The following is a 12945-nucleotide window of genomic DNA, read 5'->3' as shown; positions in this document are numbered from 1 at the left end:
TGAGGAAATTTAATGGATTCGAAACGAAACGAGAAAGCAATTACAGTCATAGAGGATTCGTGCAAATACATGAGTGGAGTAATCGTGACCAAATGTCGCATTCGGCGTACTCATACGTGCAGCGACCACAGAATATTTATTATGTTCGTCCTGTTTTAAGCGGGGTGCCATTTATGATATATAAGCATAATGATTATTTTCATCAAGAGCTTAATTAGCCCCTGAGACTCGTTGACACCGCTTCTTGAAGTGGCAATGCATAACTGAAATGCACCTAAATACGTATAAAAATTGTATAATCGATGCAGTGTAACATGCCGGTTCAAGAACAGAAAGCATTTATTCTTGAAGGAAAAAAAAAAACATTGATTCTAACATTAGAAGGTGGTATATCATAGGTGCAAGGTACTGTCCTCGTAGAATAGACGCGGATGTTGTATTTTTGGCACTCCAGGACAGCGAATAAGAGGTGGAAAACCATTCCATGACATTTCGTGCGTTTCGAAACTGAAGTTTTCTTTTTCTACTATGTTATTAGGCGTACAATTCCCGGGAACTCCATGACGAACTTTTTGGTCTAAACGTTGCCTGAGTTGTCCTAGGTACGAACTGACAACACGAAACTTGAAACCAAGGTTGCTTGTCTTGGGATGATGCCGTGCAGAGGTTCGAGCGTGGGGCAGTAGATGGCGCTACCTCGATCCGGGTCGCTGGTGCTTCCTGGGTGGTGGAGTTGTTTCAATACAGCACTGGTTTGACGCCTTGCGAAACTGCAGATCAAACAGAAAAAATAAAAATAAGACTTTTCGCAGAGACACAGGAAGAGATACAGGGGACGCTTAGAGACTCCCACTCAGCCATAGTAAAAAAAAGGAAACATACATGATGAGCACCTCCTTCCATTCCTTTGCCTCCTAAAAATCGATACTATACAAGTTCAATAAATGCATGTCATGGTTTCCTTTTCAAGTCTATGCCCGGGTTTCGAGTTGTCGATCTTTTTGTTTTCACATTGCTCATTTTATTCAAAATTCCTCATATATGGGCGTTAATCCATTAACGCTGTCACGTAAACGAACTAATCTTGGGTCAGTGGTCCAGTCGAAAATGTTAGTTGTCGTTCGGCACGATTCGGGCGGAACAGCGTTCTTTGAAACAATGGATGACATACCGTAATACCCTGCAAACAGAGCTTACGTTTCCACGATTTTTTTTAATGGCCATTTCTTGGAACCGATGGTGTGCATCCGTGAGCGTAACTCCAAAAACAATATTATAAAAAAATAAATAAATCAATGTCCACACACTGAGTCCACACGTTATCTACAGAGACAAAACGACCATTTTCTTCCTGGCCTTTGTGGCCATCAAGCATTTGGTTAAAGCTAAATGCCACAGCGGTAGTTTTGAGAGGACGTACAACATCGCCGGCACCGTTTACTTCAGGACAGCCGCAAAAGGAGACTTTCGCTAAAGCCTCGCACAGCGTCCCTAAATTATACTATCACCGACTATCATAAATTGTCTGTTTTTATCTAGCTGTCATTAATTCGCATCAAGAGTTACTGCTTATTTAATCAAGAGAGCAGTGACAAACATTATTGACTATTTTTTATTCTCTTGGCCAAAGGCACTGGTATATGCCGTGGTGCTATGACATAAAAAAGAAAATGTTATTATAGCGTCCAAGACACTTAATTCTGACGTTTTTGAATAATAAGCAGTCGCATGCAGCATCTGTGAAGGCGGAAACATAGGCATCTAAAGCGGGCGTGGTATCAGAATTCTCATAAATAGATTGAATATGTTAACCCACTCTCGTTTTAAATCCAAGAAGTATCCATGCATTAGAGTTTTACGCCTAAATTCATGCTAAGTTAGTACCCCCAACGGACTGCGGTGTGGAAGCATACACATTGTTGTAGGTCAAACACGTTGGTTTGAAGCATCGGCCTAGAAATAAATACCTAGAAAAAAAAAGCAAAACTGTTCAGTGACGTGCAAAGTCACAGTGATCATCAAGACTCAACCGTGCTATCACTTTCTGACTGCGTACCCTAAACAGCCGATACCAACCGATACATTAAAGGGTGCTTCTATTCTGTAAACAAACTCGAACACAATTTCCGCGAAAGCAGTCTTTTAGCAGAGCAGAAAAAGTCATCATCGAACCGGACAGCAAATTGAATTTTCGTGTCTAACCTACTCTGTGACTTCATAGCAGTGCAAGCCAGTAGGCAATATTGACGGCCGTCGTCGGCAACCACTAATCTTTCGTTCCTGTACCCAACACCCAATGTGTACTACACACCACATATAACACGGCGTCATTGTCGGACATGCATTTACATTTGAATACGCTATTGAAGCACTTTAGTTGCCTCTTGCGCTAACTTTCAATTATTATATGTAGCTCTCTGAGCAGGAATGAATACTGTATACTTCTCGTAAAATTTGCAAGTTTTACAGCTGCCGGAATAACTATATTGAAAGACCAGTTATTGGGAACGCGGAGCGCCGGTCTGACACATATTCCGTTGACAGGGAAAACGTCTTGGCATATAGGCGGCTCTCCAGTGTGAAAGTCGACCATTGTTAGTTTGTCCTTAGAAAAGTTAAAATGGAGTTTCTGTTATCTTTATGCAGGGCTCTGTTATCATTGGGCGGGGCTCAGTAAACTATGTTAAGCGCGGTTGAACCCCAGAAAATTTTTCCCATTATGTTTCCTGAAGCACGAGCTCATCATGCAAGAAGACCTCAGAGCGTGTATCATTTTCATGCACGGCACAGTGATGTTTTTCAATTTCTTTGCTGTAACCATGTGCGTAAACTAAGGGAACATTGTGGTTTATTCTTTTGATTAGCACCTGCCAGAAATTGTAAGCATGACGCCAAAATTGTTTCCGAAAACTTTGCTTAGTACAGCTCTAAAATAACACCTGCTGGGGGAGTCGTATTAGGAGTATACAGCTACAGTTCGGGGTATGATTAAGTTCGGATGGGGTGAGTACATCGGTTGGGAAAGTATTTCCAGAGCATTGTTATGCCATACTCTTGTCAGAGGGGCGATGGAAGCTGTTCGCGGTACTGATTACTTATGGTCTGTGCTGCTGGGTTGTTCCATGCTTCAGCGCAGTTTGTATATATAACAATAGAGTGAATGTTTAAGGTACATGCAGGAAAACACCGTAGTGTCTCTACGCGATGTAAGGAGACCTTAGAAAAAATATTCAAAGCACTGCTTGTTTCCCCCAAAGGGCTTTTTTGCATACATAGTAAAACACTGAGCACTGCACTGAATTCAAGAATTACATCCCAAATTAAAGAGAATCTCGAGAAGGAAGAAAAACATCACGTCGTAATCAGAAACACGGTGCACAATATAGATCAGCATTTCATGAGAAACTAATGCAGAAGTCATCTCATATACCTATGTACATGATGTCTCAAATAATTGACTTTATATAAGCAACTCATCATTCAATTTTGTAACATATGTAGTATTTCTTGTTAAAATCAACCTGAGCTGGAAAGCTTAACGGGTTGACCATAATGAAAGAACGAAGCAAGGCACTTGAAGTAATGTACGGAAGCCTGACTGTTGCCCAAGACATTTGTGTACTTGCTAATTTTTTTTTTCCACATGCTCCGCGTTTTACCCTTAACGCTGAAGTTCGTTACAAGTAAGGTGCGAGTCTAGAGTGAAATTATCAGAATATGAGACAACTCAGTTCTTTGTTAACATACAGAAAGCAACTGAGACACGAGTTAAATGAAAAAATTCGTGTGTCGTGTGTGTGTCGATATTACCTCTATTTGCAAAATATACTTGTGTGCAAAAAAAAAAAGGCGCGGGTGAAGGTTTAGGCTAACCTAGAGTAAAAAATCTGAGAAAGATTTAAGTTTTGGAAACACGGTCTACGTACATTACGATGCATCTGCGTTAAGAAAAAATATAGAGAAAATAGACATCCCACTGCAAACATCAAGAGAACAAGAACGGGTAAAATGCATTGTTTTCGGTGGCACCAGTTAGCACAAGACTGAAGAAGTACGAATGACATTTAACAGTCGCTGTAAGCGCGGGACAGTATTTGTTAAAAGCATCCCATAAATCTGGTAGCTTGCAGGCTGAAACTTGCATGACCAATTTTACTTTTTTGCGCACATCCTAAGCGAAAACTATTTGAAAGGAAGGCACAAGCAGAGGCTCAAAAGTGCAAAACGCCCCGGAGCAGCAGTTTAGCCCCTGCGCTATGCTGAGATTCTTTTTGCAAGCAATGGACAGGTCCGAACTAAAGAAACGCGAAATGAAACTTATGTGGGTTGACTGGAGTCTATGAACTGAGCCGTCATTCATGCTCAAGTACTAGTACCTAACGCTAATTGTGCACGGACTCTCTCTTAGCAAGTAAAATTGGAAACATCCCAAGCACGCATTTAAATATACATAGAGATGCGTCTCCTCAGAGAGTTTAGATTTTCACTCGTTCGTCTTACATGACTATCCAGATACGCTGCACGCCATAGGAATTTTCAATGTGTTTCCTTTATCAAGCGTTAGGTTTGATTTTTAATTCCGAGTCCTCATTCAAATCGAGCGCGGATTCCTGTCATTTATGATGTCTGATGTCTTAGAGTAGAACCGGAAGTCGGCACACCTTGAAATGAGTTCCCCGAAAGCAAGAGTGGTATTTGATGATTCATAACAGCGCGACAGACGGGACGGAAAAGATGGGACAAAACAAAGAGAGCTCTGTGTTGTGTCCCTTCTTCTCTGTCCTGTCGGCCGCGCTGTAATGGATCACCGTGAGCACCAACTCGCCCAACAACTGGTATTGTAGAGCTATTTGCACTTAAAGAAAAAGTTGCGATAAGAAAAAAATTTCTTTGGCAGTCTTGACAAAAGAAAGCTGCTTACCGCCATGTAGCTGGTCTCTATCGGCGGCCGCTTCTCGAAACGCACTACAATGCTGCTGTCCTTTTCTTCAGTAACCGCAAGTTTGGGTCACAAACGTGCGTCCAGAAACAAAGGCGGCATTTAGGTCGTCGTGAAACCCTTCCTGCATACAGAAGTCATCGCCAACAAGAGCCGTGTTCAGAGCGGCCTTAAATCGACGTTCAATGCTGGCTCCCTCCATTCGAACTGCCAGGAACGGTAGCCCAGACCACAAAACAACGCACACAACCTTGTGCTCATTGTATGCAGTCTCTTCGTCGTAGGTGAGTAGCGTAGCGTAGAAAGCACCAGCCAAAGGTCCCCACTGCATCGTTACACTGTAGTGAGGAAAGCATAGAGCGGATGCAAGGTGGTGGAAGAATGATGAGCAGTCGAACTTCAGGCCTGCAGGGCAACTGAGGTGACACAGTCGCCACCCGCGTAGTGCGTTGCGTGGCATTAGCCAGCAGTATGTTCCGACCACACGGCGCAGGCGCTCGCCGATCGGAACGTCATCCTCCAGGAAATTGAATATGTCGCTAATCATCATGCCGGGGCGCAATACGCCCACGCTTGCAAACTGTCGCATAAACGTTACTCTGTAAATGGCCAGTTCATTTCGGCTCACGAGGCTAAGGTGTTCACGAAGTGTGAGCAAGTCTCTGGCTGTCATTGCGGAAAAAGGAGTTAACGCAACGCAAAAATAATTTGGGGTCTTTGACGACGGAGTTGCAGAACGGCTGCGCAAAACCTGCAATTTCTAAATCGCTAGAAAGTCGGTCCTTCAAAATCAAATTTCCAAACAAGTATTGGTAAGAAAACCTCTAGCACCACAGACAAGCCGATCCACTCACAACAGCGTGAACTTCAGACTGGTGGTTCTGGAAGTGAACCGGAAACTTCTAAACCCAGCAACAAAAGAAAAGAAATATGAGTAACAAAGTCGGTACACCCCTAAGCAGACGTGGAATCTGAAACGTGCTGAAACTTCCAAGTATAAGATCTGACTAAATATCTGAACTATGCAATCTAAGCAGTTGAACTCTTTCTGTGAAAGTGTATAAGTGAGTAGGAGCTGAAGCACTTGTCACCATTTTTAGAGATATGAAAACAATCAACCACTTCTTTTTGTCCTGGTCCTAGCCTCTATAGATAAGTTTTTCTATAGTGGATAATCTCATCTACAGCTGCACATTTCGTAGCACAGAGGCAGATTAGCACAAGAATCTTCGCGAAGACCTCGCTTTTTTTTTTTCGTGCGCCCGTTTCCTGACTAATAGGCAGGATAGAGGTATCTCGCTGATAACATTTAGGACCTACTTATTGGACATCTATTGATGATTAATTTTACACCAGCTTGATTCCTTTCCCAGCATATGAGAACTTGGTACAATGAATGAGAACTGATTGAAGCTTTCCAATCACCGAAATTTGTTAAGAGTGCATCAGACTCTCTCGTTATTACTTTTAAACTGAGCTTTCATCTTTGCCAAGAAAAAAGTTTCCAAAGCGCCTGTTCGATAGAAAATAACACACTGAGCTTGACTTAATATTGAGCGCCTTCTTGCACCACTCGTTTCTTTTTTTGTGTGGCAGCTGTTTCTTAGAGAGAGGGCGTGTTATATGTGGTGTGTAGTACACATTAGGTGTTGAGTAAAGGAACGAAAGATTGGTGGCTACCAATGACGCTCCTCAATATAGCGACTGATTTGTACCGCCATGCAGTCAAAGTGTAGTTTAGGCACGCAGTTAGCGTCTTAGCACGGAAATCCAATTTACTCTCCGGTTCGATGATGACTTTTTCTGCTTAGCTAAAAGACTGATTTCGAGGATGATGTATTATGTTCGACTTTGTTTTCAGAATTCAAGCGCCCTTTAATGTATCGGTTGGTATTGGCCGTTTAAGATGTGCGGTCAGAAAGTGATAGCACGGTGGAGTCTCGGTGACCATGGGGACTTTTCACGTCATTGAACAGTTTTGCGTTTTTTTCTTGGTATTTATTTCTTTACCCACGTGTACTTATTTACCCACGTGTTTGACCTGCAACAATGTGTATGCTTTCACACCGCAGCCTATCGGAGGCTCCAACTAAACATGAATTTAGGCCTAAAACTCTAATGCATGAATACTTCTTGGGTTTAAAACGAGAGTGGGATGACATATTAAGTCTACTTTAGAGAATTTTGATACTGCGCCCGCTATAGATGCCTATGTCTCCGCCTTCACAGACGCTGCATGCAACTGCTTATAATTCAGAAACGTCAGAATTAAGTGTCTTCGTCGCGATAATAACATATTTTCTTATGTCATAGCACCACGGCATATAGCCAATGGCTTTGGCCCAGAGAATAAAAATATAGTCAATAACGTTTGTCACTCCCCTCTTGATTAATTAAGCAGTAACTCTTGATGCGAATTAAAGACAGCTAAGAAAAAACAGACAATTTATGATAGTCGGTGATAGTATAACTTAGGGACGCTGTGCATGACTTAAGCACAAGTCTCCTTTTGCGGCGGTCTTGAAGTAAATAGTGCCGTTGATGATGTACGTCGTCTCAAAACTACCGCTGTGGCATTCAGCTTTAAGCAAATGCTTGATGGCCACAAGTGCCAGGAAGTAAATGGTCGTTTTGTGTCTGCAGATGGCATTCCTCAAGATGTGGACCTTGATTTATTATGTGTATAAGATTGTTTTTCGAGTAATGCCCAGAGATGCACACCATCGACTACAAGAAATAACCATTTGATGCATGGGTGGACGGACGGACGGACGGACGGACGGACGGATGGACGGACGGATGGACGGGTGGATGGAATGGAATGAATGGAGCGATGGATGGATGGATGGATGGATGGATGGATGGATGGATGGATGGATGGATGGATGGATGGATGGATGGACGGACGGACGGACGGACGGACGGACGGACGGACGGACGGACGGACGGACGGACGGACGGATGGATGGATGGATGGATGGATGGATGGATGGATGGATGGATGGATGGATGGATGGATGGATGGATGGATGGATGGATGGATGGATGGATGGATGATTATGGTTTATGAGGATTAAACATTCCATAGCGACTCAGGCAGTGAGGGACGCCGTAGTGAAGGGCTTCGGAAATTTCGACAACCTGGAGTTCATTTACGTGCACTGTCACCGCACAGCACACGGGCCTCTAGAATTTCGCCTTCATTGAAATTCAACCGCTGCGGCTGGGATCTAACCCGCGTCTTTCGCACCGGCAGCAGAGTGTCATAACCACTCAGCCACTGCGGCGGCTGGATGGATGGATGGATGGATGGATGGATGGATGGATGGATGGATGGATGGATGGATGGATGGATGGATGGATGGATGGATGGATGGATGGATGGATGGATGGATGGATGGATGGATGGATGGACGGATGGATGGATGGATGGATGGATGGATGGATGGATGGATGGATGGATGGATGGATGGATGGATGGATGGATGGATGGATGGATGGACGGACGGACGGACGGACGGACGGACGTACGGACGGACGGACGGATGGATGGATGGATGGATGGATGGATGGATGGATGGATGGATGGATGGATGGATGGATGGATGGATGGATACGGCTGCACCCTTTAAATCGGGCGATGACTCAAGCTACCTAGCCATGACTTATGAAATTTACGCAGCGACCCGGATTGAGATAGCGCCATCTACTGCTCCACGCTCGAACCTCTCCACGGCATCATCCCATGACAAGCAATCTTGGCTTCAGTTTCTTGTCGTCAGTTGGCACCTGGGACAACTCAAGCAACGTTTAAATCAAAAATTTCGTCGTGGAGTTCCAGGGATTTGTTCGCCGAATAGCCTAATAAAAAAAATGCAGCTTCGAAACGCGCCAAATGTAATGGAATGGCTTTCTGCCTCTTATTCGCTATCGTGGAGTGCCAAGAATACAACATTCGCGTCTATTCTACGAGGACAGTGCCTTGCACCTATGATATGCCACCTTCTATAGCGAGCATCAATGTTTTTTTTTCCTTCAGGAATAAATGCTTTCTGTTCTTGAACCGGCATGTTACACTGCATCGATTATACACTTTGTATACGTATTTAGGTGCATTTCAGTTATGCATTTCCATTCCAGGAAGCGCTGTCAACGATTCTCAGGGACTAATTAAGCTCTTGATAAAAATAATCATTACGCTTATATACCATAATTGGTACCCTGCTTAAGACAGAACGAACATTATAAAAAGTGTGTGGTCGCTCTGCGTATGAATACGTCGAATGTGACACTTGGTCATGATAACTCCGTTCATGTAATTGCACCAACCCTGTGTGCCTGTGATTGTGTTCTCGTTACTTTTCAAAGCCTTTTAATTTCCTCACATTCAATATCTATATTACAATGCTCTTTGTGAGCGCGGCGGCAATACCAGGTTGAGGGCTTCAAACCTTTTTGTCTTATTTATCCAGGTTTTTCTCGATTGCTTCCTCTGCTGGTGGGGCAGCCACCGACATTACACTGAGCATCGTTATCGGACAGTACGGCTGCTTGCATCGATCCTGTCATCACGTCAACTATCCCAAGGTTCCAAGAAGAGTCCGAATTCCAATATTTCTACCACAGCCTTCTTAGCGGCGCCACTGCTTCGTCGACGGAGGCGGCAGGAGCATCGGCAGCAGCAACACCCCACTGTAGAAAAGAGGGGTGCCACGAGGCACGCGGCAGGGGGCGCGGTGGCAATACCAGGATGAGGGCTTGAAAGCCTTTTGTCTTTTTTTTTATCCGGGCTAGCAAACGCTATGGAAAATGCTCCCGTCGCAACAATGTTTGTCTTCTTTTGTTGCCGTGCCCGCGGCCCGTGCTTGACTTGATGTGTAGGTTTTAGTGTTTCACTGTGATTCTTGTTGCTCCTGGGGGGCGATATCGAGGCAAACTCTGGACCAGACAATTCGATTTCGGAGCAATTGAAGTTGATTGCAGCAGACGTACATGAAGTAAAGAAAGGAAAAAAATGTAACTAACAAGAAGCTCAACGTTATTGAAAAGAGCTGGAAAAGATAGGAAGCCTTAAGGAAAAAGTCATGGAATGGGAAAAAAAAGTAACTGAATTGGAGCAACCGCTGTCCTTAATGACAAAAAAAACGATGATTTAGAAAATAGAAGCTGACGATCAAACCTGATTGTTTTTGGCATAGTGGAACAAGAAGAAGAGTCTGACGAACAACTTCAGACTATAGTTACCAAAAATATTCATGAAGATAATCAAAACGTGACAATTTCAGGTAATGAAAGAATACATCGGCTCGGTAGACGAAAGGCAGACAATGGAGACAAAGATTGACCTGTGATGCTTAGGTTACTAGACTACTGTGATAAAGTAAACATTTTAAAGCAGTGTTCTAAACTTAAAAGGATCTACCTATTCTATAAACGAAGATTTTTCACAAAGTGTCCGAGAGGTAAGGAAAAAGCTGTGGAATCGAACCAAAGAAAATCGTAACAGGAAATAAATAGTGAGGTCCACGTATGATAAAGTCCTAATTAATGGTTGTCTTCTCACCTGGGACAACGATAGCAAAGACATCGTTGAACTAGGATCAAAAAACGAAGAAAGCGAAATAGAACACAGTGTGGAACCATGGACCACTCGGTCAGGGCGCAGCAAAAATTGATCAATGTAGAAGTGCGCAGCCTTATCAACTAGCCTTATCAAATCACCATGATTGAAGTAAAATGTAATGAAATATTAACAAACTTTTTTTCGTTGTCTCCACGTGAATGCGCGATCTGCCGTGAATAAAACTGCTGAACTTGAATACCTGTTTAAAAATCTAGATACATTTGAAGTGTTAATGATTACGGAAACCTGGTACTCCTATGATGAGGTAATTAATATGCCCGGGTACAACTCGTTCTTCATGAACAGATCGTTAAATCTTGGTGGCGGTGTTTGTGCTTTGGTAAAAAAGTGTATAAATTGTGGCCTATAACCAAGGTTTTGTTGTGTCACTTGTGACTACGAAATAGTTTGCTTAAATTTTGACAGCACTATTATTGCAGTTTGTTACCGCCCTCCTGATGGCCGCATTGCAGAATTCTTTTCTTTCGTTGACATATTTTTGAATTTTGTGAACTCTAACAACTTCAGTGTCATTCTAGGCGGCGATAATAATGTAAATCTCCTTTCCGATAGCAGCACAACAAAAGATTTTATTCTGCTGCTGTCCGCAAATGGCTGCATTAACACAATTGATACACCTACTAGAGTTTCTATGCATACAGAATCACTTATTCAATACCTTTTTATTACTAATTTTGATGAAGAGAGCATTGTGTCCGCTGTCTTTCATCATGACATTAGTGACCATTTCCCAGTACTGAGAGGGGTGAAATCAGGCATGAAGAAAAAACCAGCACGTGCTTGCCTTCATCAAGCGATAATTGAGAAAAACCTTGCTTCTTTGAGACAGGCTGTTTCAGATATAACCTGGTCGGACGTGTTCTCTATGGCAGACGTCGACGCCGCTTATGATAGCTTTCTTGATAAATTTAAAGTACTTTACACCGAACATTTTCCATACAAGGCGCACATAGCACCTCGAAAAGGGCGCAAGGAGTGGATTACGTCACAAGTGCTCAAATAGATACAATCTAAAGAAAAATGTACCAAGACTTCATTAAAACACGTAATCCGAACTATTAACAAGATACAAAGTCCTCAGGAATAAGCTAAGCACAAAGTTAGGGCGTGTTAAGGATTTGTATTACTACGGAAAATTCGAACCATGCGGCGGTGATTCTCGAAAGTTATAGAACCTGATTAACACCCTTATTTTACGTATACCGCAGCCTAGCTATCCTGAAAAAGCACTTATTCAAGGACGAAGTGTAAATGGGCAGGAACTAGCAGAGGCATTCAATCAATATTTCGTTACCCGAGAACACTAAAGTTCGTCAAACATATCATATGATGCTCTCAGCAGGCAAAGCAGCGATTTTATGTATCTAAGTCCAACTACATGTTCTGAAGTATTCACTGCATTTTTAACATAAAGAGCAGCAGATGCCACGAACGATGCGGATGCTCTGCTGATACGGCCTGTGAAGCATGGGTTAAATATTCTAGCCCTAATTTTAGCACATATATTTAATTTAAATTTTGAATGCGGAGTGTTCTCACGGCGCATGCAAATTGCTGAAGTGACTGCTTTTTATAAGAAAACAGATAAGCTTTGTGTTTCAAATTACAGGCTAGTTTCCGTGCTGCCAATCTTTTCTAAGGGACTGGAAAAAATTATCCACGCGCGAATATCATTCTTTTCTAACAAACGCCAAATAATAACAGATTCGCAGTTTTGTTTTATCAAACATAAATCTACCGAGGCAGCATTACTAAGCCAAAAAGAGTATATCTTGCAGTGTTTCGAGGAAAGAAAACTTGCCCTTGATGTTTTTATAGAGTTTTCGCAGGCTTTGGACTACATCAGTCATAATATACTTCCGGCTAAACTGTTCGACTACGGCATTAGGGGTCGTGTTCATGCGCTTCTTTCGTCATATCTTGCACACCGCTTTCAGTTTGTAAGTATTAATAGCTGTCAATCCTCAGTAAAAAAAAAAGTAACTACTGGCGTACCTCAGGGAAGTATCTTTGGACCGCTTCTTTTTAACCTATATATAAATGATATTGTTAATAAATGCCTGCATGCGAAGTGTGTTATGTATGCAGATGACGTCTCACTGTTCTTCTCATCAAGCGTATCTGGAGATATGATAAACGAGGCAAATAGGACACTAAGTGCACTCCATCAATGATCCCTTAATAATGATTTTAAAATTAATGTAACTAAAACTAACGCTATTATATTCAAACCAGAAAATAAAAACATTATTCTACCATGCGATCTTAAGCTAGGTCTGGAAACGATAGAAATGGTAGACAATATTAAAATATTACGGGCATATTTCAACAGCCACCTAAGCTTTGATAACTATGTTATCGC

General features: G+C 42.5%; 1 protein-coding gene across 1 annotated transcript in view; it reads right to left on the bottom strand.

Annotated features, from left to right (window-relative positions):
- Positions 1 to 416: 416 nt before the first annotated feature.
- Positions 417 to 12945, bottom strand: part of LOC144105064 (uncharacterized) — a 55171-nt gene continuing 42642 nt past the window's right edge. The window contains exon 2 of the mRNA XM_077638264.1: positions 417 to 770. Coding sequence (XP_077494390.1) covers positions 693 to 770 — 78 coding nt within the window. The 3' untranslated portion in view covers positions 417 to 692. The remainder of the gene's footprint in view (positions 771 to 12945) is intronic.

This window comes from Amblyomma americanum, chromosome 9, assembly GCF_052857255.1.
Source record: "Amblyomma americanum isolate KBUSLIRL-KWMA chromosome 9, ASM5285725v1, whole genome shotgun sequence".
Taxonomy (NCBI): Eukaryota; Metazoa; Arthropoda; class Arachnida; order Ixodida; family Ixodidae; genus Amblyomma; species Amblyomma americanum.
This window is presented reverse-complemented; position numbering and strand designations above follow the sequence as displayed.